General features: G+C 51.3%; 3 protein-coding genes across 3 annotated transcripts in view; all 3 read left to right on the top strand.

Moving 5' to 3' along the window:
- The first annotated feature begins 2,529 nt into the window (after positions 1-2,529).
- FUT1 (fucosyltransferase 1 (galactoside 2-alpha-L-fucosyltransferase, H blood group)) lies at positions 2,530-3,639 on the top strand. The gene has a single exon (XM_006868396.1). The coding sequence runs from the start codon at positions 2,530-2,532 to the stop codon at positions 3,637-3,639; it is 1,110 nt and encodes a 369-aa protein (XP_006868458.1).
- Positions 3,640-7,562: 3,923 nt separating this feature from the next.
- Positions 7,563-12,198, top strand: IZUMO1 (izumo sperm-egg fusion 1). The gene is made up of 10 exons (XM_006868395.1): positions 7,563-7,797; positions 8,457-8,531; positions 9,313-9,399; positions 9,669-9,689; positions 9,961-10,041; positions 10,371-10,471; positions 10,721-10,874; positions 11,126-11,297; positions 11,941-12,047; positions 12,134-12,198. The coding sequence occupies exons 1-10, from the start codon at positions 7,563-7,565 to the stop codon at positions 12,196-12,198; spliced, it is 1,098 nt and encodes a 365-aa protein (XP_006868457.1).
- RASIP1 (Ras interacting protein 1) overlaps positions 11,834-22,078 on the top strand; it is a 14,138-nt gene continuing 3,893 nt past the window's right edge. The window contains exons 1-8 of the mRNA XM_006868171.1: positions 11,834-12,047; positions 12,263-12,403; positions 12,854-13,533; positions 15,498-15,853; positions 18,816-19,469; positions 20,321-20,358; positions 20,579-20,730; positions 20,833-20,936. Coding sequence (XP_006868233.1) covers positions 12,267-12,403; positions 12,854-13,533; positions 15,498-15,853; positions 18,816-19,469; positions 20,321-20,358; positions 20,579-20,730; positions 20,833-20,936 — 2,121 coding nt within the window. The 5' untranslated portion in view covers positions 11,834-12,047; positions 12,263-12,266. The remainder of the gene's footprint in view (positions 12,048-12,262; positions 12,404-12,853; positions 13,534-15,497; positions 15,854-18,815; positions 19,470-20,320; positions 20,359-20,578; positions 20,731-20,832; positions 20,937-22,078) is intronic.

Here is a 22,078-nt window from a genome sequence, read left to right as displayed (position 1 = left end):
GGAGATGTTGGGGGCCCAGACTCCTGAGTGTGAGCGAGGAGGGGTCTAGAACTTAAGCTCCAAGGTCTGAAGGAGGAAGGAGCTGGGTTTGGGGTCCCCTGGGTCTGAAGGAGGAGGGGGCTAGATTTAGGGAGCCCTGGATGTAAAGAAGGAGAGGACTGGAACCTGGCCTCCCGGGTTTGAGGGAGGAGGGGGCTGGGATCCTATCAAACCCTTTCCTTGGCTAACTGAGGAGAACTTTGGCTCCACAGTTGACCTTTCTCCATTTCATCTGAATATTTATGTTTCTGAAAGTAGGATGAAAGGCATCCTATCTGATGATGATGATGATGATGATGATGTTCTTTGATCTTCTGAAAGCAGAAACTACCATTGAAAGAAGAGTTCCCAGAGAGGCCAGTGGTGTTGGGGGCGGGGAGGGGGCTCTCAACCTTTTTCACCTGAGCTGGTGCCAACCCCTCACCAACCCCTGTCCAACGTGGAGACCCATGGACGCCTGCCTTCCTCCTCTGATGCAATCCTGGTGCCTCTTGTCACTAGAGAGGCTACCGACCTACAGACAGATGCTCCCAAAATAGCCCGGGGGGTGGGGTGGGGTGGAGTGTGGGACTGAGGAGAGGCAGGCAGTAGCAAGAGTCTGACTCAGAGTTTGTATCTGAGCCAGTCTCTGGAGGGGACGTTAGACCCTGGAACTGGGACAAGAGAGGGGTTGGCCAACTTCCTGAAAGCCTTCCATGAAGCAGGGACTGGACGTCACAGTCTAGGGGGGTGGGGGTGGGGATTGATTGCAGACCCAAACTTCTGGGTCTGCTAAAGGAGGGGACTGGAGCACCCCTAGACTCTTAGGTCTGAAGGAGACAAAAATTGAAGGCTTGAGCTTCTGGATTTGAGGAAAGAGGAGTCTAAAGGTTGGGACTCTTGGATAGGGGCTCCTGAAGACGCTTAGGAACAGAACTCCTTGAGACCAGGAAGCCTGGGTCTGAAACCCGAGGGGTTGGTACCTGGATTGGACTCATAGGTCTGAGGGAAGCGGAAGTTGAATTATTGAGTCTGAGGGAGGAGGGGGGATAGAGGCTGGGTCGGACTCCCGGGTGAGGGAGGAGGGGGCTGGAGGCTTAGGCTGTTATTATTATTATAAAACTTTTCAGTGTGACTTGAGTGAGGTAACAAAGTAAGTCATCAGATATGGGACTTAGACTCGAGATAAATTTTGGCAAGTCGAGCCCAACTCTTGTACCTTTTGCATTACCTGGCAGGGCAGTGGTCAGACTGGGGATGGCGTATGCAGAGGCCGAGTGTTGACAATGGAAGCAGAGGGGAGAAGTCAGCTGGGGAACTCTGCCCCTCGTGGCCGCAGGTCTTGAGTTACACTAGTGAAAGTCTAGAAAGGGCGGAGAACTGGGACTTTTTTAATTGTATGGATTCGGTGGGGATGGCAGATTAACAGCCCCTGTAGGCTCTGATCCACCTGAAAGTTAGAGACTCGCACGCCTGGGTCCCTGGGAGCTGAAACAGATGTCCCCATCCGCACCAGGAGTAGCTGGGCAAGCGGGTTCTCCCCCCTGGGAGGATGCCACAGGTATTTTCCCTTAAGTGGCCGACTGGGCGCAAACGGGGACCGTGGGCGGACGAGAAACCCAGACACCTAAGTGGAGAAGATGGACCGGAGCGTCTGGGTCCAGAATTGCAGCTGGGATCCAGATCTCCAAGGCTCCAGAAGGATTCAGGTACCTGGCCGCTAGGTAAATTGCCTGGGCGGAGATTTCTGCCCAGCTGGCCAGGGACAGGGGAAGAAAGGGTTGAAGCTGCGAGCTGCAGGACCCTGAGAATTTGACCGCGCGGCCGCAGTCTTCCTAGCCAGAGGCGTCTGACCAAGCGCCAGGAAATGGGGCGGAGCGGCCCCGCCTAGGCGGTGCCTCGGCTGCCTCCCAGGGCGGAGACACAAGCGCGCCCCCTCTTTCTCCTCCCCTATTCCTGCTCTAGAGAGGCCGTACGAAGACTAGGTTATCGGTCTTGGGGTCTTGGCGTCCGGGGTTCCGGAGGTGGCCGGATGAGGCCTAGGTTTGCGGACGCCACACTTAGGCTCCAGCACCCACTGCCAGGAGGTCGGGTGAGTGTGGGCGGCGGGGTTCTGGGGGCCGGGAATCGGGCCCGACCCAGGAGTGCGCGCTTGCAAGCCTGACATTCACCAGCCTCCATTTCCGACTACTCGCGGAGCCCGGTTTCGTCTGCGGTCCTAGATGGACCACCAGCCCTCGCTTTCCTATCGTCCCGGTGTTGGATTCTGCTTCTCACATAGGTACACCTGGAAAAAGGGCTTCCTTCGGGGGGCCGTACAGGTGCGCAGAGTGGAGAAAAGGGCAGAGGATAACTACTGTTTGGGAAACCATAATTTTCACCATTTTCCATCCTTATTTTGCAAGATTCCAAGTCCCAGCCCCTCCTTCCAGGAGCCCTGATTTCCAGCCCCTTCTCCCTGAGATTCCTGCTCAGATTCATCTGCTAATGCATTTTCCTTCCCCTGCAGCCATGTGGTCCTCCAGCCGACGTCATCTGTGTCTGGCCTTTCTAGTCGCTTTTGTGGTCTCAGCCATCTTTTTCCTCCACATCTATCAAGATACCCTTTTCAATGGGCTAGACTTGTCTGTCCTGTATTCTTACTCCTGCCTGGAGATGCCTCCAGTGGCCATCTTCTGTCTCTCAGGGACACCAGTGACTGCCAACACCTCCTATTCGTCTCTCCAGAGCTCTGACTCCCTCTCTGGAACCTGGACCATCTACTCAGATGGCCGGCTTGGTAACCAGATGGGACAGTATGCCACCCTGTTAGCCTTGGCTCAGCTCAATGGCCGCCAGGCCTTCATTCTGCCTTCGATGCACGACACCCTGGCCCCAGTGTTCCGAATCACCCTGCCCGTGCTATCGCCTGAGGTGGACAGACAAATTTCTTGGCAAAAGCTGAAGCTTCATGACTGGATGTCGGAGGAATACAGTCATTTAGAAGAAGCCCAATTGAAGCTCTTTGGTTTTCCCTGTTCCTGGACTTTCTTCCACCACATTCGAGAAAAGATCCGTAGTGAGTTCAAGCTCCATGAGCACCTTCGGGAGGAAGCCCAGAGCGTGCTGAGGTCTATCCGCCTGGGCCACACCAGGGCCACCCCAAGCACCTTTGTAGGGGTCCACGTGCGCCGTGGGGACTATCTGAAGGTCATGCCCCAACGCTGGAAGGGTGTGGTGGCCGACCGCGCCTACCTCCAGCAGGCCATGGACTGGTTTCGGGAACGGCACGAGGCTCCCATCTTTGTGGTCACCAGCAATGGCATGGACTGGTGCCAGGAGAATATTGACACGTCCAGGGGAGACGTGATCTTTGCTGGGAATGGGCACGAAGGTTCCCCTGCAAGGGACTTTGCATTGCTCACGGAGTGCAACCACACCATCATGACCATTGGGACTTTTGGCTTCTGGGCTGCCTACCTTGCTGGAGGAGACACTGTCTACCTGGCCAACTTCACCCTGCCAAACTCTAGTTTCCTGAAGATCTTTAGGCCTGAGGCCGCCTTCCTGCCTGAGTGGGTGGGCATTCCTGCAGACCTGTCTCCACTCCGGAAAAACTCCGTACTAGCAGGATTCATCTAGAGCCGGCAGTATACGTCTCCTGAAACTTAGCTTTTGGAGAAGTATGTGGTACTTCTGGAACAGGTGGCCACCATCCCTTGCTCGACCTATTTTCAGAATGAATCTAGTTAGCCAGGCTTTGAGACGGGGCAAGGGAGTGGGTTTCTGGAATTGCCAGAATGTTCTAGAGCCAGCAGAACATTTTTTTCCTGGTGGTTGGCAATCCCTGGAGAAGCTCATGACAGTCTGAGAAGCTACAGTGCCCACTTGCTCTTTCCCGTCCATATCCAGAGTATTTCTAGAAGGCTGCCTCCCTGAAAGCAAGGAAGCCTCTATTGTTGACCATCCTCATGCTAGCTAGAAAAAGTGGTCCTCCCTCTCCTGAGTCCTAGAAAGGCTGTTGGAATCCAGTCCTTTGTTAACTGCTTTACAGCCTGCTGATCTCAGCTTTTCCCTCCATGTTTGTGAGATGATTCTAGCGGGGATTTGCCCTAAAGAGGGCCAGGTCTTGTAGAATGGCCTTGTAGAACCTGTCCAGAAAGAATGAACTCCAAATAACTTCAAGGAAGAATTTAATGAAGGTTAACATGCTACCAATGCAAGGAAGATTGAGAGGGAAGATAAACTTTTTCCTTGACCCACTAGAGCCTTGGTGTGGTGCATTTGGCTGGCTAGTAACCAAAAGACTTTGGTTCCAACCCACCAGCCACTCCACGGGAGAAAGTTGTAGCAGTTGGCGTCTGTAAAGATTGACAGCCTTGTGAACCCTATGGGACCATTCTGCTGTCCTACAGGGTTGCTATGAGTCCACATCAACTCAGTGGCAATGGTTTGGTTCTGTGGTTTTAGTTCACTAGCATCTTTCTTGGTCAGCTCTCAGGCTCTTGAAAAGTTAGGGCCGCCTGTGAGCAGGGCAGGACTCTGTCTAACCCTTCAGCCCTGAAGTGTTGGTCTTAAATTTGTTTTTAGCAGATCCAGGTTTTGTAGGGGGCAGCATGAAATTGGCTACTTAAATGAAACAGTTTCAAGAGGTGATCTTTCTGGAGATCTCAGGACATTGTTTTATTGAGAGCTGGAATATTATACATTTAGGCTTTGAGTTCAGTTTGCCTGGCATCATTAAAGGAAATTTTTCTTTTTCTGCAGCTGGGCAGCTGGGGGTACGGAATCTGTTTTCTGGGAGTCAGTGGAACAGAAACATTCCTTCTGGGTATTTGAAAAGGCATAGGTACTGTTTGCCCCCTTGCCAATACCATTGTCAACTGGTATGAATTCACAGAACTGTTCAGTCTATCTTGGGCAAGTCCAAAATGAAAGAATCCAAAGGTATGCTGGCATAGGGTCCAACCCCAAGCCAGGTGGGTGTGGGGGACACAGGTCCTGGTCAAGGAGGATGAGATTCTGGAATCAGGTTTCTGGAACACCTTGCTGCATTTTGGAGGATGAAGGTTGGGGAGGACACCAAAAAAACCCTTGCCAAGGGGTCAGTTTTGACTCAAAGACCCTGTATAGGCTGTAAATCTTTGCTGAAATCGAAAGCTTCATCTTTCTCCCACAAAGTGGCTGATAGGCTCAAACTGCCGACCCTGGGTTTCACAGTCCAGTGCTTATCCCTCAAAACCAACTCGCTCCCATTTTGACCCCATGTTGTTCAGTGCCTTCGAGTAAATTCCAACTCGTAGCTACCCTGATAGAGTTTCAAGGAGCAGCTGCTAAGTTTGAACCCCTGACCCTATGGGAAAAAAGTGTTCTGCTACATCATCCAATGAGTGGGTTGGAACTGCCAATGTTTTGCTTAGCAGCTGAGTGCTTGACTACTGTGCTACCAGGATGCTTGTAGGATGAAGATATCTTTCTTGTATCCCCTATTCTCCCATCCAAGGATCCAAGCCCCTGTGTCTTCTCAGGAAGTTTGTGTGTGTCTGTGTTGGTGGGGGGAATTATTCCCACCTCAGCTGCCACAGGTGGGAACTAGGAGATGTAAAATTAAAAGTCCAGATCACCAGCCTTAGTTTCTGCATCTTTCTGGGAGGTGTGTGTGAGAGACAAGATGAAGTGTGTGTGTATGTGAGAGAGAGAAGATGAAGACGGGAGTGTTACCCACTGTGTTTTGGAATGTTGTACCTGCTGCAGTCTCTGCTGCTAGACTTGAGTGACTTGCAAATTGTCTATTTGGGGCATGTTGTTGAGTACCATGGAGTCAGTTCCGACTCATAGTGACCCTGCATAGGGTTTCCAAGGCTGTAAATCTTTACAAGAGCAGAAAGCCTCATCTTTCTCCTGCGGAACAGCTGGTAGTTTTGGGGCATAGCTTTCTAGGATCCACAGGTCTGGGGTTCTAGTTCTTTTCTCCAGAACCCTTGGTATTGGATCCCCTTTGGGGCTTTGGCATGCAGCCCTATAAACGAGGAATAAAAGGCTGAGTATAATTCTTGAACTGCATTTCCCATCATGTTATGGAGAGGGCTGCAGCGTCTGCTCTCGAGAAAGTAACCCATGGTCTTCTGGGAGTTGTAGTACTATGGCAAGAAACAGCCACTCTGCGTTTTCTGAGGTCAGCGGCCTGTAGAGGATAGCCTGGGGCCAAGAGTCGAAAACTGGTCCTGGGAAGCGGGAACTAGCTGGGGACTTCCTTTGGCTGATGCCGAGAATGTTCTTGTTTGAAAAGACGGTCGCCTCTGTGACGTCATGGCGCAATAGCGGCACCTTGTTTATGGTCCAATCAGATTCAGAGTTGGGCTTCTGGGCATGTTTTGGATATTCGGGAGGGGCCCACGTAGGAAAATTAGTTGGAGGCTGCCAGGAGCTCTCTGCAGAGGCGCAACCCGTGTCTGACCCCACTAGAAAAGTCTTCGATATAGCGTGCCCGACTTCACTCTCGCCCCCAACAAAATCCTTCATTTTAGTCGTGGGAAAGTAATAGACGTGGCCCAAGATTCTTTTCTAAAAGTCCCCAGAATCTGGACTTGGCTTCTCAGCGAACCCTAGTGTTGGCGGACAAAACAGAGATCCAAGGTCTGGCAGCCGCTTTTGAGGGTGCCTTAGGGTTCTTCACTGCCTAAGAAGAAAGGTGCGTCCTGTATATTGGGGTCCCCTAGTCTTCAGGAAGGGTGGAAAAGAGCCCCTGAATTTGGAGAATCATTTGAAGTCTTAAATTTGTAGACCTCCCGGGTTTGGGGGACTTGGAGTACATTTGATTTTGAGGGAATTTTGAATTTGATAATAATATCCTGGCTGGTTCTATATTGAAGTATTTAGTTTGGGCATTGAGTTTTCAGTTTCTAGTGCAACAGATTGTGGGGGCTTGTGGGTGACTTGTTCTCAGTGTTGATCCAAGGAGTCCAGGTGGTGCAAACGATTGAACGCTTGACTGCTGACCAGAAGGTGGACGTTTTGAATCCACCCAGCGGCACCATGAGAGACAGACCTCGCAATCTGCCTCCATAAGGATTATAACCAAGAAAATCCTATAGGACAGTTCTACTCTACTACATGGGGGGGACACACCTAACAAAAGCCACAATGTCGATCAACTTAAGGTTGGGAGTTGAAGATGACAACAATTTGGGGAGTTGGAGATCCTGTGGTGTGGATGTTGGGGAAGCCTGCACGGGATGGGGGTCTGGGGTCTTCACTTTGAGGTTCGGTGAGTATCTCTTGTTTAATAGGTCTCTTATTTAGAAATGATTGAGAACCTTACATTTGAGGGCCTCTGGACTGACAATTCATTCTTGTTCCTCACTTTGAAGGTATTTATTGAAGGAACTAACTTCTTCATTTGGGAGTCATTGAAAGTTCTTTCTCTGACAGTTTGGGGATCCCTTGAATAGAGGGATTTGTTTGGCTTCTTTCTGTTTAGCGTTGGCTTCCTCAGTTTGGGTTGAGAAGACCCTCCCTGAGGTGAGGGTGGGGGTAATCTCTGCAGATCAAGCGCTCGGGCCACAATGGCAGCACAGCTTCCCCGACTGGTGGTGGCTCTGGCCGCTTACCTGTTTCCTGTCCACGGCTGTATTATCTGTGAGCCCTCTGTAGTGGCCGGGCTGAAGAACTTGGAACATGAATACTTGCCTGGACACCTGCCATACGAGGCTCGCGAAAGCCTGATGAAAAGGGTAGAGAACGCAGTGCGGGATTTCAAGGAACTGCCACTTGATGGTGAAACCTATATAGGTGCCATTGGTGAGGGCAAGGAAGCGCACGGACTCCTGGGTTTTGAAAATGGGGGGCAGGGGGGCGCATGTTTTAGGAAGGAGAACGAGGCAAAGGGGAGGATCACCGAAGCTTCCGGGAATAGGAAAGGGTGGGGTGCAGATTCTGAGGTTCACCAGGGCTAGCCAAATACTGTGTTCCCCACAAGTTGTAGTCTGCAGTTTCATTTAATAAAACGCCATTTCCCAGAAGTCACCGCCCACCGATCCCTTAAGTCTCTCGCTGCCCAACAGCTTCATGGGTATTGTAGTTTCTAAGACTAAGCGAGCCAATGAGCTTGAAATCTGCGGTTCTATCTACCCCCTCAGGAGTCCTGGTGTGGCACTGTAGGATAAGCACTGGACTGCTAACCATAAGGCCAGTTGTTCAAACCACCAACCACTTCTTGCTATTATTCGGAACTGACTCCGATGGCACATCATCATCTCTTCCACAAGGAGTCCTCCTCACTAGCTCAGTGATAAAACGCCCGTTCAAACCCACAGCCTGCGCCACAGAAGATGTGGTAGTAGGCTCCCTAAGATTATAGCCTCAGCTAGGAAACCCAATGGGGCAGCTTTACATGAGTTCACTGTGGGTCGTAATTGACTTCACCACATTTGTTTTTCAACGGGTATCTCCTTCCACAGATGAGCTCACACTGCAGAAGTCAGCCTGGAGTTTTTTGATGGATTTGAAACGCATCATGGACACTAGGGTAAAAGGTAGATGTTAATATGGGTAACTGGGCAGGCAATATACGAGAGGGAGGTTGGCAGAGGAAAGATGAAGGTAGCCGAAGACACAAGGAGGGATGCAAGAGTTAAAGTGAATAGAGGTAAATACTATGAACTGATGGTACATGGAGGATTGCAATCATTGTAATGAAGCAAAGCGTATGATCTGTTGCATTGTAAGACTGATGATCTGTTATGTAAGCCTTCACTCAATTCACAATAAAAAGCGTTTAAAAAAAACAAAAACGGTACATGGGGTAGGGGAGGGCTGGAGTCTGGAATCACTAAGAGAAGTGAGATTGGCGATGCCTCCGGTGGTGATCAGATCCTGGGCTCTGGAGCCAGTCTAGCGTCACTGTGTGACCTTGCTCTATAGTTGAGATCATAGTAAAGCAGCCTTCACCGTTCAGTTTACTGTGAAAATGAAAATAATTAATACATGTGTATTGCTGGGCACAAATGTATGGGGATTCAAATAGTTTTTGGGGAAATGTCATTATCTTCTAATTCCATTTTCCCATGAACTTTTAAAAAGCTTCCTCCCTAGGAGTCCGGTCAGTTGGTTTTCTTCTTCCCTGGCATCCACTGGGTGGGTTGAACTGATTAACCGTTGCTTCTGAATTATCCCAAGATAATTCAGTTGCCTTCCCTAAGAAGACCCACAAGTAGAATGTCACATTCTGAAGACAGAGGCAGACTTCCTGCACCTCGCTCCGGGGAAGGGGGCGGGGGAGGAAGGACTGCTCTGTGACATCTTGCTTCTCCTTAGGAGAACTCTTTGTGAAGGAACTTTTCTGGATGGTGCACCTGCAAAAGGAGAGCTTTGCCCGAGACTCTGCTCAGTTCATAAGAGAGTGTGAGAGATTGGGGTCCTGCCCCCAGCCCTCCTCCCTCAGACCCAGGAGTCCAAGTCCCCAACCCCTCCTCCTTCAGACGGAGGAATCCAGGTCCCCGGCCCTCCTCCCTCAGACCCAGGAGTCCCGAGCCTCAGACCCAAAAGCCTAAGTTTCCAGGCCCTTCCTCCATAGAACTCAACAGTTCGAGCCCCCAGCTTTTTCCTCTGCCCCTGCTACCATTCCCTTTAATTTAGAATCTGATTCTTTCTCTTTTTTCTTTCCGTGGCAGTTTATTGCCCCAATAAATGTGGTGAGTTCCTGCCCCCAACCTTTCCCCTTCCTATTTTTGGGGTTTCGGTAGTTGAAATTTCCTAGATCTTTTTTTCACTTTGGACTTCTTAGGGAGCGGGTCACTTTCTCTTTACACTTTGTTTCTCATTCCTTCTCACTGCCTACTGGGCTGAGTCCTAGCCCCGCCCCTCGGGCTGAACTCCCAGGGATTAGACGCTTGACCCCGCCCATATCCTTTAAACTTCATTTCTTAAAAGGCGACTGACAAGCTTTTGACCCTGCCTGTTCAGGTTTGATGTTGCAAACTCTGATCTGGTGCAATGCCTGCGAGAAACAGGTTCACGCTTGTCGGAAGTCCAAAGATTGTGGGGGTGAGAGCTGGACCTACAAGGGAGGTGGGATTAGCGCAAGAGGGTTGGAGCCAGTTAAGAGAGTCCTAGACTAGAAATAAGGATCTCTGATATAGTATAGCGTAGTGGTTACCAATCGGGCTGTGAACCGTAAGGTCATCGGTTCGAAACTACCAGCCTTCCGTGAGAGAAAGATCAGGCTCTCTGCTCCCATAAAATGTACAGCCTATATGAGTCGGATCCACCACCACCAGACTAGAAATAGTATCAGAGAAGGAGGGCCCAAGACCAGGTGTAAAGGAGCAAAGAATCTCAAAGGGGAGCTTCCTCCAGTAACTCTCTGTTCCTAGAGCGCCACATCGAGGTTCATCAAATGGAAGATATGATCCTAGACTGTGAACTCAACTGGCATCGTTCCTCTCAAGGCCTCACTGATTATAAATTTTACAGGGTAGGCCTTCTCACCGGGTAGCCAATTCAACTTTAAATCCACCAATCTTGTGTGAGCTTCCTGGCCCCTATATACACTGCCCTGCATCCATGACCGCCCATGACTATGACTTACCAGGTTTACCCTCCACTGACCCCCTCGGACCCAGGCCCTTGACCAATGACATCTTGGACTCCTGCTGAGGTCCCATGATTTCTCACCCCTGAACCCCAACTCCTGATCTCTGTGACCCCTTGGGCTTGGGTCTAGGTTTGGGAGAACAAAACAGAGACGTTGGTGTCCAAGGGAAAACAGCCCACTCTAGCCAAGTCCATGGTGAGCCCAGAGGATGAAGGCAAATACCGCTGCGAGCTAGGCACTGTGAACGATAGTCCAGCCACTATCATCTATTTTCGCGTCAAAGGTCAGTGCAGTTGGGTTGAGAATAGTACAGGACTCATGGGCCTGGGTGATGGGGTCAACTTCCGTGGAGGGGTCTCAGGCTTGAGGGCAGGATCCCTGGCTAGGGGCAAGACTTTTTTCCTCTGAGGTTCGTGAGGCTTTGAGCAGTTGGAAGCCTGGCTGGGGAGGGGCTGGGGGCGTTGTCTTTGCCAGAATAGGACCTTCACGTGCCCTTTTCTGGATGGCGCTTCTCCCTGACTCTCCTCTTATCAGTTTTGCCCAAAAGAATCCAGGAGGAAACATTGCGGACCACCACAAATCCAAATAACGACAGCATAACCACAAAACTCCATCAGTCGTCAAATCCCGACAAGCGGCTGAAACGCCATCTCATATGGCTACTGATCTCGGGCATTGTCGTGGTGATAGCAGGCGTTGGGACTGTGTGAGCCACCAGCTGAAGGAGGCGGGGCTTGGAGTCAGGGGTGGGGCTGCCTGACACCTGGATCCGGAAGGGGTCTCACAGCCACTTAGAACAGACTTTACATGACAGGGTGGGGCTTACTTAGAGATGGGGTGGACATGCTTGGGAGGGAGAGACTCGCTAGAATAAACTCACATTGAGATGCTGGGAAGAGCTCTACTCATCTGGTTCCACTATTTATTTGCATGTTATTCCAGGATATTTTTCCTTCGACCTCAGAAGGACCCAGAATCCTTAGAAGCCTAACACCTTTCTGCTTTGACAAGGGGGCCGTGCAGCAACCCCAGGTTTCCAAAAACAAAAAAGGCCACAGAATGAAAGAAACAATAAAGATTTATCTTATTGACTCACTTCACCGGATTGTGCCGAACTTTTGGTTCCCAGAGGGGAGAGGTCTGAGGATGGTCTTCTGCCTGAGGGAGGAGGGGCTGGGGACAAGGACACCTGGATCCTGGAGGGACCGGAGGGGGGCAACTGAGAATCCTTGATGGGGCAGGGCCAGCCTTATCCAGATCTCCTCCCCCAGGCCTGGTCCCCTCACAGGACGCCCCCTCCCCGCTCTTCCTGCCGGGTTTCCTCTGGCCTTTTCCTGTCCCCCACCCAGTGCTGGGAGGTGGGGCAGAGGCAAGGGCCGAAGCCCAGTTGTGGGATCCTCAACCACCCAGGCCATCGGAGCCAGGGCTCCCGAGTGCTGCCGGGACCCGAAAGAGGGTAAGCACCAGGGACCCAAGAATCCAGATCTCTCCTCCCCTGAGAATCAGGGGTCCGCAGCCCTCTCCTGTTCCCTCCTCTGCCAGGACCCTGGGGTCCCCTAGTCTTTCCCATCACCAGGACGCTAAGCCCCAGCCCCCCTTCCCACTGACCACTTCTACCCCATCCCCACTGCTCAGGGCCTCAGGAGCTGGGGTCCTATCCACATTCCCTAGGGCAATGTTATCTGGGGAACGGAAGGAGGGCGGAAGCCCACGCTTCGGGAAGCTCCATCTCCCAGTGGGCCTGTGGATCAATTCCCCCAGGAAGCAGCTTGCCAAGCTGGGGCGACGCTGGCCCAGCGCTGCCTCTGTCAAGTGAGTGTCCACTGTCTCCCAAATCTAGCCCCTGTCCCCCTGGGTAATGACAGGTCCCCTTAAGGGTGGGCTCTGGTTCCTGTCTTGAGTGGGCACTCGAACTAGTGGGCAAGGAAACGGAGCTGGAAACAGCCATCGGAGGGCGCGTGGGGAAACCCTGGGCTTGGAGATTGAGTTGGCCCCATGGGCTCAGGGTGGGGACACGGAGAGCAAGAGCTTGATTCACCTTCCTTCCTCCGCTCCCTGTTCACCTCTTGGAATTTCCTTTGTGGGGCTCAATTTTATTTATTTTATCTTTCTTTTCCTCTTTTCCTACATCTCTGACCTGGTCTCTGCATCCTCTGTGGGTCTCTGCCCGCCCCACTTCTGTGTCTTTACCCACTCTCCCTCATCTCTGTGTATCTTTCTGGGTTCCCTCTCCGGTATTTCTGTATCCCGGCGGGCTCCCAGGTCTTCATCTTCGGACACGGGGAGCCGCAGCAGCGAGCCCTTGCCCCCGCCGCCGCCGCACGTGGAGCTGCGGCGAGTGGGCGCGGTCAAGGCGGCCGGGGGAGCCTCTGGTAGCCGCGCCAAGCGCATCTCACAGCTCTTCCGAGGCTCGGGTACCGGGGCCATGGGATCCGGTGGCGCGGGCGGCCCGGGGACTCCAGGGGGCGCGCAGCGCTGGGCCAGTGAAAAGAAGCTGCCGGAGTTGGCAGCTGGCTTGGCTCCCGAACCGGCTCTGGCTGTCCGTGCCACGGCGCCCCCCGGGGTCCTCAAGATCTTCGGCGCCGGGCTGGCGTCGGGCGCCAACTACAAGAGCGTGCTGGCCACTGCTCGCTCCACGGCGCGTGAGCTCGTGGCCGAGGCGCTGGAGCGCTACGGGCTGGCCAGCAGCCCTAGCGGTGGCCCAGGCGAGAGCAGCTGCGTAGACGCCTTCGCACTCTGTGACGCGCTCGGTCGGCAGGCGGCAGGCAGTGGCGGCGAGTGGAGGGCAGAGCACCTGAGAGTGCTGGGCGATGCCGAGCGCCCACTGCTGGTGCAGGAGCTGTGGCGGGCGCGACCCGGCTGGGTGCGGCGCTTTGAGCTGCGCGGTCGCGAGGAGGCGCGCCGCCTGGAGCTGGAAGTCTTTGGAGCTGCGGATAACGATGGTGAGAGGGCGGGGCCTGATGGAGGGGCGGGACATACCGGAGAAGGGTCTGGTGGTGGGGCGGGGCGGGGCGGAGCCGCGCGATTCTGGGCTTCGGGCTCTGTAAGCGAGAGGGGAGGAAGGGCTAGCTAGCTGGTGGTGGGGAAGAGGTACTGAGATGGGGCCCGTGGGATTAGACGGGTGAGCTTGGGGGACTGGGTCCCCGAGCTAGAGGGGCGGGGCCGGTGAGACCTGAAGGGTGAGACTTGAGGACTGGACTTGGGGCGGGATGTGGGGGCCAGGTGGGGTGTGCTCTGGGATCTGGGAGAAAGGGGTGGTGGACCCAATGGCACTGCCTGTCCTAGGGGTCCTGCTGGGGCGGGGCTTGAGTAGCAGGGAGCCTGCGATATGGGGCTGGGCAGATGTGAGGGAGCTCAGAGTCGGGGTCCCTGTAGCTAGTGGCGATGATTGGTGGGTGAAGCTATGTGGGTGGTGCCTAGATGAAGAGTGGGTGGCACTAGAAGGAAAAAAGATGCTACTGTAGCTTCAGAGAGCTCCAAAAAGCAGGTGCTTACATTGGGGGGTGGGGTGGGGCCGCGGGGAAGTTTTTGAAAGAAGCATGTTAGAGAGAAAAAGGGGTCAGAGAAAAAAGTATTTATAGAGGGTCCCAGGAGGGTTAGGTTGCTGCAGCTGAGGAGAGCTGTTGAGTTGGTTCTGACCATAGCGACCCTGTATAGGGTTTCCGAGGAGCAGCTGGTGAGCTTGAACCGCCGACTTTGCAGTTCAAATGGCTTTGCAGTCTGGCGCATTAACCCACAGCGCCACACATGGGGACCTGGGTGGTGCCAATAGGGAAATGGCAAGGATTGGATGGAACCTAGGTGGCAAATGGTTTATGCTCAGCTACCAAAGATTGATAGTTAGAACCCACATAGCTGCCCCACGGAAGAAAGACCTGATGGATCTGCTTTCACAAAGATGGTTGTTGCATTGAGTGCCATCTAGTTGATTCTGACTCATAGTGTCCCTGTGTAGTTCTGGTCTCATACTCGTTTCTATGTTTGATCGTAAGATGAAAGTCAAGAAAACCCTCCTATGAAGTGCTTCTCCTCTGTAGCATGTGGTAGGTACCACCATGAGTCAAAACCCACCCAATGGCAGTAGGTAGTTTGACAGGGGTGAGTCCTGGACCACTTAGTGCCACGCGATATTCAAGAAGTTTACTCACATGTTTTTTGTTGTTGTTTCTGGGTCTTTGAGGGGTTAGAGTGGTATAGTAGTTAAACTCATGGACTTTGAACTCAAGCTTCAAATGTTCTTTGCCAGTTAATCTCAGCAAAATTCTAGACACATTGACAGGTGAGGTCCCTGGCCTCCCAGATCAGATCGCCTAATGGGAACCACATCAGTTCATTCATTCTTCTCAGCAACACCTACTATGTGCCCAGGATGCTGAGCATAGCCGCGGACACCTCAAATCAGAATGTCAAGAAAAGTGTTCAGGAAGAGCTGTTTTCTCCAAGAACAAGGTCTTCTCTGTTCACTACAGAAGCAAGCGCCCATGCCTGGCACATAGTAGGTGTTCAATAAATATTTGCTGAAAGAATGAGTGAAGTTATGAAATGAGAATTGCTGGATGGGTCGGTAGGTGTCAGGTAGGACGCAGTTACAGGGAATGTTGTTGTTGTTAAGTGCCGTTGAGTCGATTCCAACCCATAGCGACCCTGTATAGGGTTTCCAAGGAGCAGCTGTTGAGCTTGAACCACGACCTTGCAGTTCAAACGGCTTTGCAGTCTGATGCATTAGCCCACAGTGCCTCACCAGGACTCTATTACAGGGAATAGCCTATGCAAAAATCTAAATATCGGAATCCGCCTCACTTCTCTGAGGACACGTCTATTTCTCTTTATATAAATGCTCCATCTCCCTCATCTGCTTTTCCCTGTTTGCTTTCTCAGCCTCACGGCTCTCCATCTTTCTTCTTAGGCACGAGCGTCCCCTCGTGGCGGCCACAGAAGAACCGTTCTCGGGCGGCATCAGGTGGGGCGGCCCTGGCCAGTCCTGGCCCAAGTTCAGGATCAGTTACCCCGGCAGGGTCCGGGGGCAAGGAGCGCTCAGAAAACCTCTCCTTGAGGCGCAGCGTGTCGGAGCTCAGCTTACAAGGTCGCAGGCGGCGGCAGCAGGAACGTAGACAACAAGCACTGAGTATGGCCCCAGGAGCAGCTGACGCCCAAATTGGACCAGTGGACCCCAGCGACTACGACCAGTTGACCCAGTGCCTCATTCAGGCCCCCAGCAACCGCCCCTACTTCCTGCTGCTCCAGGGTTACCAGGACGCCCAGGTAAGTGCCTCCCCTATCTATCTCCCTACCCCAAGATCTGCAAGTACCTTCTGTCCATTGAAGGACAACAAAACTACAACTCCCTTGATTTCCTAGAATGCTGTAGCTTGAATACCCTTGGAGATATGGTTTCAGCAAGGTTCCAGAGTGGGAGATACCACTATAAGAAATGATAGGAGTGGAAGGTAGATGGATGTGAAATTCCACTAGAGGGATAAATAGGTAATGATTCGATTCATTCAAAGTTAAGGGAAAGCATTGTCTTCGAAGGCCAAGGGAGAGTGAGAGAGTCCACTGAGAAAGAAGAGCTCCTTGGAAGCATCCATTTCTTAAAGGGAATGGAATCCTGGCATGGCGCTGTAAGATCAGCACTGGACTGCTAAACCACAAGGTGGACAGTTCAAACCCACCAGCAGTTCCTGGGAAACCCTGTACAGGGATCAATGAGTCAGAACCAACTTGTCAGCACTAAACACCAACAGCATTTAGGGATTGGTGATTGGGAAGGGGAGTTATCAGGAAATTATTTTATTAATAGAAAAATAGTGTATTACTGAAATTGTTCTTCTATTTTTGATGATGGAGTAATTATCTTATGATGTCTACCTTTGGGTAACAATGGTATGGTCAAGCTCAACAGATAAGCTGAGGCCTATGGGAACTGGTCATTCTAGAAGGTGGTGGATTTTATTGGATTGTTGTTGTTAGGTGCCACTGAGTGGGTACTGACTCATAGCAACCCTATGTACAAGAGAACAAAACACTGCCCGGTCCTGGGCCAATCTCACAATTGTTGCCACGCCTGAGCCCATTGATGCTGCCCCTTTGCCAATCCATCTCGCTGGGGGTCTTCCTCTTTTTCTCTGACCCTCCACCTTACCAAACATGATCTCCTTCTCCAGCGACTGGTCCCTCCTGACAATATGTCCGGATAGGTTTGTTTTTTATTTAAAGAGGGATCCAATTAGGTTAGTCAGCTTGGTTCTGTAGATAGTAAGAAAATAGAATTCAATGAAACAATGTATTCCTCCTTGTTGGGACTAAGGAAATAGGCAGATTTCATTGTAGAAAGGGGTGTGGATTTATTGCAACAGCCCATCTTTCCATGCAACATTGGAGAACTGGAGTGTTTACAGTGGATGTTGTAGAAGCATTCTTTCCTGGTCTAGGAAACAAGAAAGTCCATTGTAGAAAGAGAGCTTGTATATTTCAGTAAATGTCCTTCCTTGGCACAGAGAAGAAGAACAGGACATCCTACTTTAAGATGGTAGTAAGATTGAAAGCATTCATTTTTCTGAAGGGGTAAAAAGTGGCTTCATTGTAGAAAGGGTTCTCTTTAGGAATGTCCACTCATGGAGTGACCAGAAATGGAAGAAATCAGTGTAGAAAGGGGATTTATGTAAATCAGGATGCCTAGTCTTTCAGACGTGCATGGAGAATAATAGGAGGCAAGTCTTCCGTTTCTATTCACCTACTCCTCACTTAACTGACTAGCTTTATCCCACATCTTGCATTTATACCAATAGTAAAAAATCTACTACTCACTATTTTGCAAATTAACAATGTCTATCTGGCAGTAACAAATACTGAGGCATGAGGCAAGAGTAACACTGGCTCTGTGTGATGGCTAAGGAGATTGTGTATCAACTTGATTGGGCCATGATGGTCAATGGTTTGGTAGTTGTGTAATGTTGTAGTCATCCTGCATTTTCACGTAACAAGCAGATCTTTAGATCCTAATCATGTAGCTAAGTGAGAGGTAGGTACATAATGTGCATGGGAGAGTCCGTTTTTTATAAAGGAGCTTCTGGAATACATCTCTTCATTTGATGGGTGAAATGGGACATTCCACTCTAAGAAGAAAATCTTGTAAATTCTTTATGACAGGATTGCTAGAACTCACTATATGAGGGTGATCTTACAGTGAACTTTCCTGTGTTTTGGAGATGTTCTTTTGGGGGATGGGAATATTGACAGAATCCATTGATGGAAGGGGAGAGTATTTTTGGAAGTCTTTATCTTGGAAATGGTAGTAATACAGCAATCAAGTCCATGGTAGGACTAAAAATGGAATCCATTGTAGAAAGGGGATCTCATGAATTAGAGTGGAGAGAATGAAAGTGTGTATGTGGGGGAGGAGGAGGGGGGTTGGAGAGGAGTTATCTCCTTAAAGAGATCCGTTCCCTGCATTGGGAATATAGACAGTATTATTGGAAGGGGAAATGACTTTGGAAGTTTCTGTCATGGGAATTGGATAATAGGTAAGTCCGTTGTGAGAAAAGCATCTTAGAAGCAAGCCCATCATGGTGGTGGCTACGTGCTGTGGAGTTGGTACTGACTCATAGTGACCCTATGCAGGGTTTCCAAGGCTATAAATCTTTACGGGAGCAGAAAGCCTCATCTTTCTCCCATGGAACAGCTGGTAGTTTTGAACTGCTGATCTTGAGGTTTGCAGCCCAATTTTTAACCACAACGCTACCAGAGCTCCTCATAGGGTAGGTAGGGTAAGGATAAGTTCATTAGAAAAAAATCTATTCTTGGAGAGAGGGGATAATGAGATAATCCATTTAGGAAGGAATGGGGGTGTCATTTGAAACGCCCGTTTCTTGGGCTGACTGTTATGGGAGTGCCCATGGTAGAAAGGGGCTGCCTTTGAAGAGTCCATTCAAGAGGAGAGAGTCCATTTGAGGAAGGAGATCTCTTTAAAAGCCTCCATCTTTTTGAGGGAGGAAATGGTAGAACCCATGTCGGAAAAGAGTACACCCATGTAAGTATCCAGTCTTTGGGAAGGGCCCTGTGGGACTTATCCACCATAGAAAATGGGTCCTTTCACAGAGTCCTCTCAGGGGAGGTGGGGGTGATTGAGGAATCCATTGGGATCCAAGAAGACCTCCCTGAATCAATTGGGCAAGGGATCCTTTGGAAGCTCCCCATTCCAAGTACATATTCACTCTCCATCCAGGACTTCGTGGTATATGTGATGACACGGGAGCAGCACGTGTTTGGCCGCGGTGGGAACTCATCAGTCCGCGGCGGGAACCCAGCGCTATATGTGGACACCTTCCTCACCGCCCCGGACATCTTGCCGCGTCACTGCACGGTGCGCGCGGGCCCTGAGCCACCAGCCACAGTGCGCCCATCCCGGGGCGCCCCTGTTACGCACAACGGGTGCCTCCTGTTGAGGGAGGCCGAGCTGCACCCAGGCGACTTGCTAGGTCTGGGCGACCACTTCCTATTCATGTACAAAGACCCCCGCGCTGGGGGCTCGGGGCTGGCGCGGCCGCCCTGGTTGCCTGCACGTCCGGGGGCTGCGCCTCCAGGCCCGGGCTGGGCCTTCTCGTGCCGCCTGTGCGGTCGCGGCCTGCAGGAGCGCGGTGAGGCCCTGGCGGCCTACTTGGATGGCCGCGATCCCGTGCTGCGCTTCCGACCGCGCGAGGAGGAGGCGCTGCTGGGCGAGATTGTGCGAGCCGCAGCCGCCGGCGCGGGAGACCTGCCACCACTCGGGCCAGCCACATTGCTCGCGCTGTGCGTACAGCACTCGGCCCGAGAACTGGAGCTGGGCCACCTACCGCGCCTGCTGGGCCGCCTGGCACGTTTCATCAAGGAGGCTGTTTGGGTGAGCGCCCCAACCGCTGCCCAGCCTCACCTGCATCCAAAGCCCTTTCCCAGCCTCCCCTGCCCCCCTTCAGCCTGTATTTCTTAGCTGGGCAGGAGAAAACTACCTCTCCTGAGGTCTTGGGAGGGTTCATGGGATACTGGGAGTTGAGGAGTTGACCATTCTGCTGAAAAATAGGGGAAGACCTAACTAGAGAACTGTAGGATTATGGGGAAACCATTCAGGGAGATTGGGGAGCGAACTACTGGAAGGAGACCATTAAGAGAGGTGAGGCAGGCTGCCCGTTGGTTCTGTAAGTTTAGAGCAACAGTGGAGAAAACCATTCTAGGAGGTGAAACACACACTGACTGACTGATGGAAGTGACAAGTGAAACCATCAGAATGTGGGCAAAGGTTCCATGTTATTGACCTAGGTTTAGAGAGCTTGAGGGTAAGAAGGAACTCTACTTGAGCAAAAGATGGCTTGAGGAGATAGACCATTCATAACCTGAGGTGGTGGTGGTGGTTATGTGCCGTGGAGTCGGTTCCAACTCATAGCGACTCTTGAGGCTGCGAATCTTTATGGGAGCAGAAAGCTTCATCTTTCTCCCATGTAACAGCTGGTAGTTTCGAACTGCTGACCCTGAGGTTAGCAGCCCGATTGGTAACCACGCTACCAATAACCTGCAGGATATGTCTTAAATCCTCTTGAAAGCCTAAGATAAGGGAGTCGGCCTTTTCTATAGTTTGGAGGGAGTAGAGTCTATTTTGCAGGGAGAATGTGAAGAAACATGCTTTTGGGAAAACCCCTAAGTCCCTTTCCCCTCCTCTGATTCCTATATTATCTTGATTCTGATCATCCTGTTCCTCAGGAAAAGATAAAGGAAATTGGAGACCGGCAGCCAGAGAAGTAAGAGAAGTCCTGGGGAGAAAGGTGGGGAGGGAAGGAGGGGATTTCTATAAAATTCTGGGTGCACTCCATGTATGTCATAATGCAAGTCTTTGTTCTCCATTGGGACTCAACTTTGCTAGATGTAAAATGGAGGTTGGTCTTAGTCACCAACTCAAAACCAGATCTTGAGGTTTGAACACTGAAGTGGGGGTTGGTCACTTCCTTTTTCCTTCCCCAGCCACCCTGAGGGGGTTCCTGAGGTGCCCCTGACCCCAGAAGCTGTGTCTGTGGAGCTGCGGCCGCTTATGTTATGGATGGCCAACACCACAGAGTTGCTGAGTTTTGTGCAGGAAAAGGTGCTGGAGATGGAGAAGGAGGCTGACCAGGAGGGTGAGCCCTAACCCAGGCCCAAGCCCTACCATGCCCCCTATCACACCCCTCATTTGGGAACCTGGGCTCCTACTTGCCTCTCATTCTCATCCCCGTCCTCAGACCCACAGCTCTGCAATGACTTGGAATTATGTGACGAGGCCATGGCCCTCATGGATGAAGTCATCATGTGTACCTTCCAGCAGTCTGTCTACTACCTCACCAAGGTTGGTCTTGCCCCTTGCTTCTTGATTGACATAAACATCATTTCCTGTTGAAACTCTGTTGTGTTGTTCTAATGTCACTTCCTATTTGACTGTGCGTCACTTCCTGCTTCCTTGATCTCACTTCCAATTTCACCCCAATACTTAAGCGCAGTGGTTACAAGTCGGAATGCCAACCTCAAGGTCAGCAGTTCGAAACTACCAGCAGTTCCGTGGGAGAAAGATGAGGCATTCTGCTCCCATAAAGATTTACAGCCTCAGAAACCCTGTGCAGGGTCACTATGAGTTGGAACCTACTCCACGGTACTTAACAACATCTTTGCTATTCAGACATCACTTCCTGTTTGAGCTTACATCACTTCTGCCTTTGTGTTTTTCTCTTCCTGTCTGTACAACCGTTACCTTGTGTCAGGTTGACCTCACTACTTGGCTGTACCACTTTCTTATTGCTGTTAAATGCTGTCAAGTCAGCTCTGACTCATAACAACCCTGTATTGGGTTTCCAAGGAGCAGATGGTGGGTTTGAATCATCAGCTTTCCTGGTTTTGTCCTATAGTTTATCCAGTGTTTACACTATAGTGCCACACCAGGACTTTTGAGGTTTCTTAAGCTCCCATTTTCTCCATCCACTCCTTACTGTTGTCGTTAAGTGCCATCAAGTCAGTGCCAACACATAGCAACCCTGTATAAGGTTTCCAAGGAGTGGGTGAGTTTGAACTGCTGACCTTGTGGTTCAAACTGACCTTGCGGTCCAGTGCTTTATCCCACAGTACCACACCAGGTCTCTTTGTTGTTGTTGTTGTTGTTATATGCCGTGGAATCGGTTCCGACTCATAGTGACCCTGTACAGGGTTTCTGAAGCTGTAAATCTTTACAGGAGCAGAAAGCCTCATCTTTCTCCCGTGGAACAGCTGGTAGTTTTGAACTGCTGACTGTGAGATTAGCAGCCCGATTCGTAACCACTATGCTACCAGAGCTCCTTCAAGTCTCTTTGTTGTTGTTGTGTGCCGTGGAGTCAGTTCCGACTCACAGTGACCCTGTACAGGGTTTCCTAGGCTGTAAAGCTTTACAGGAGCAGAAAGCCTCATCTTTCTCCCGCGGAACAACTGGTAGTTTCGAATTGCTGACCGTGAGATGAGCAGCCC

The sequence above is a fragment of the Chrysochloris asiatica genome, unplaced genomic scaffold (genome assembly GCF_000296735.1).
Source record: "Chrysochloris asiatica unplaced genomic scaffold, ChrAsi1.0 scaffold00116, whole genome shotgun sequence".
NCBI lineage: Eukaryota > Metazoa > Chordata > Mammalia > Afrosoricida > Chrysochloridae > Chrysochloris > Chrysochloris asiatica.
Note: the sequence above shows the minus strand (reverse complement) of the source record. Positions and strands in the feature narration are given on the sequence as shown.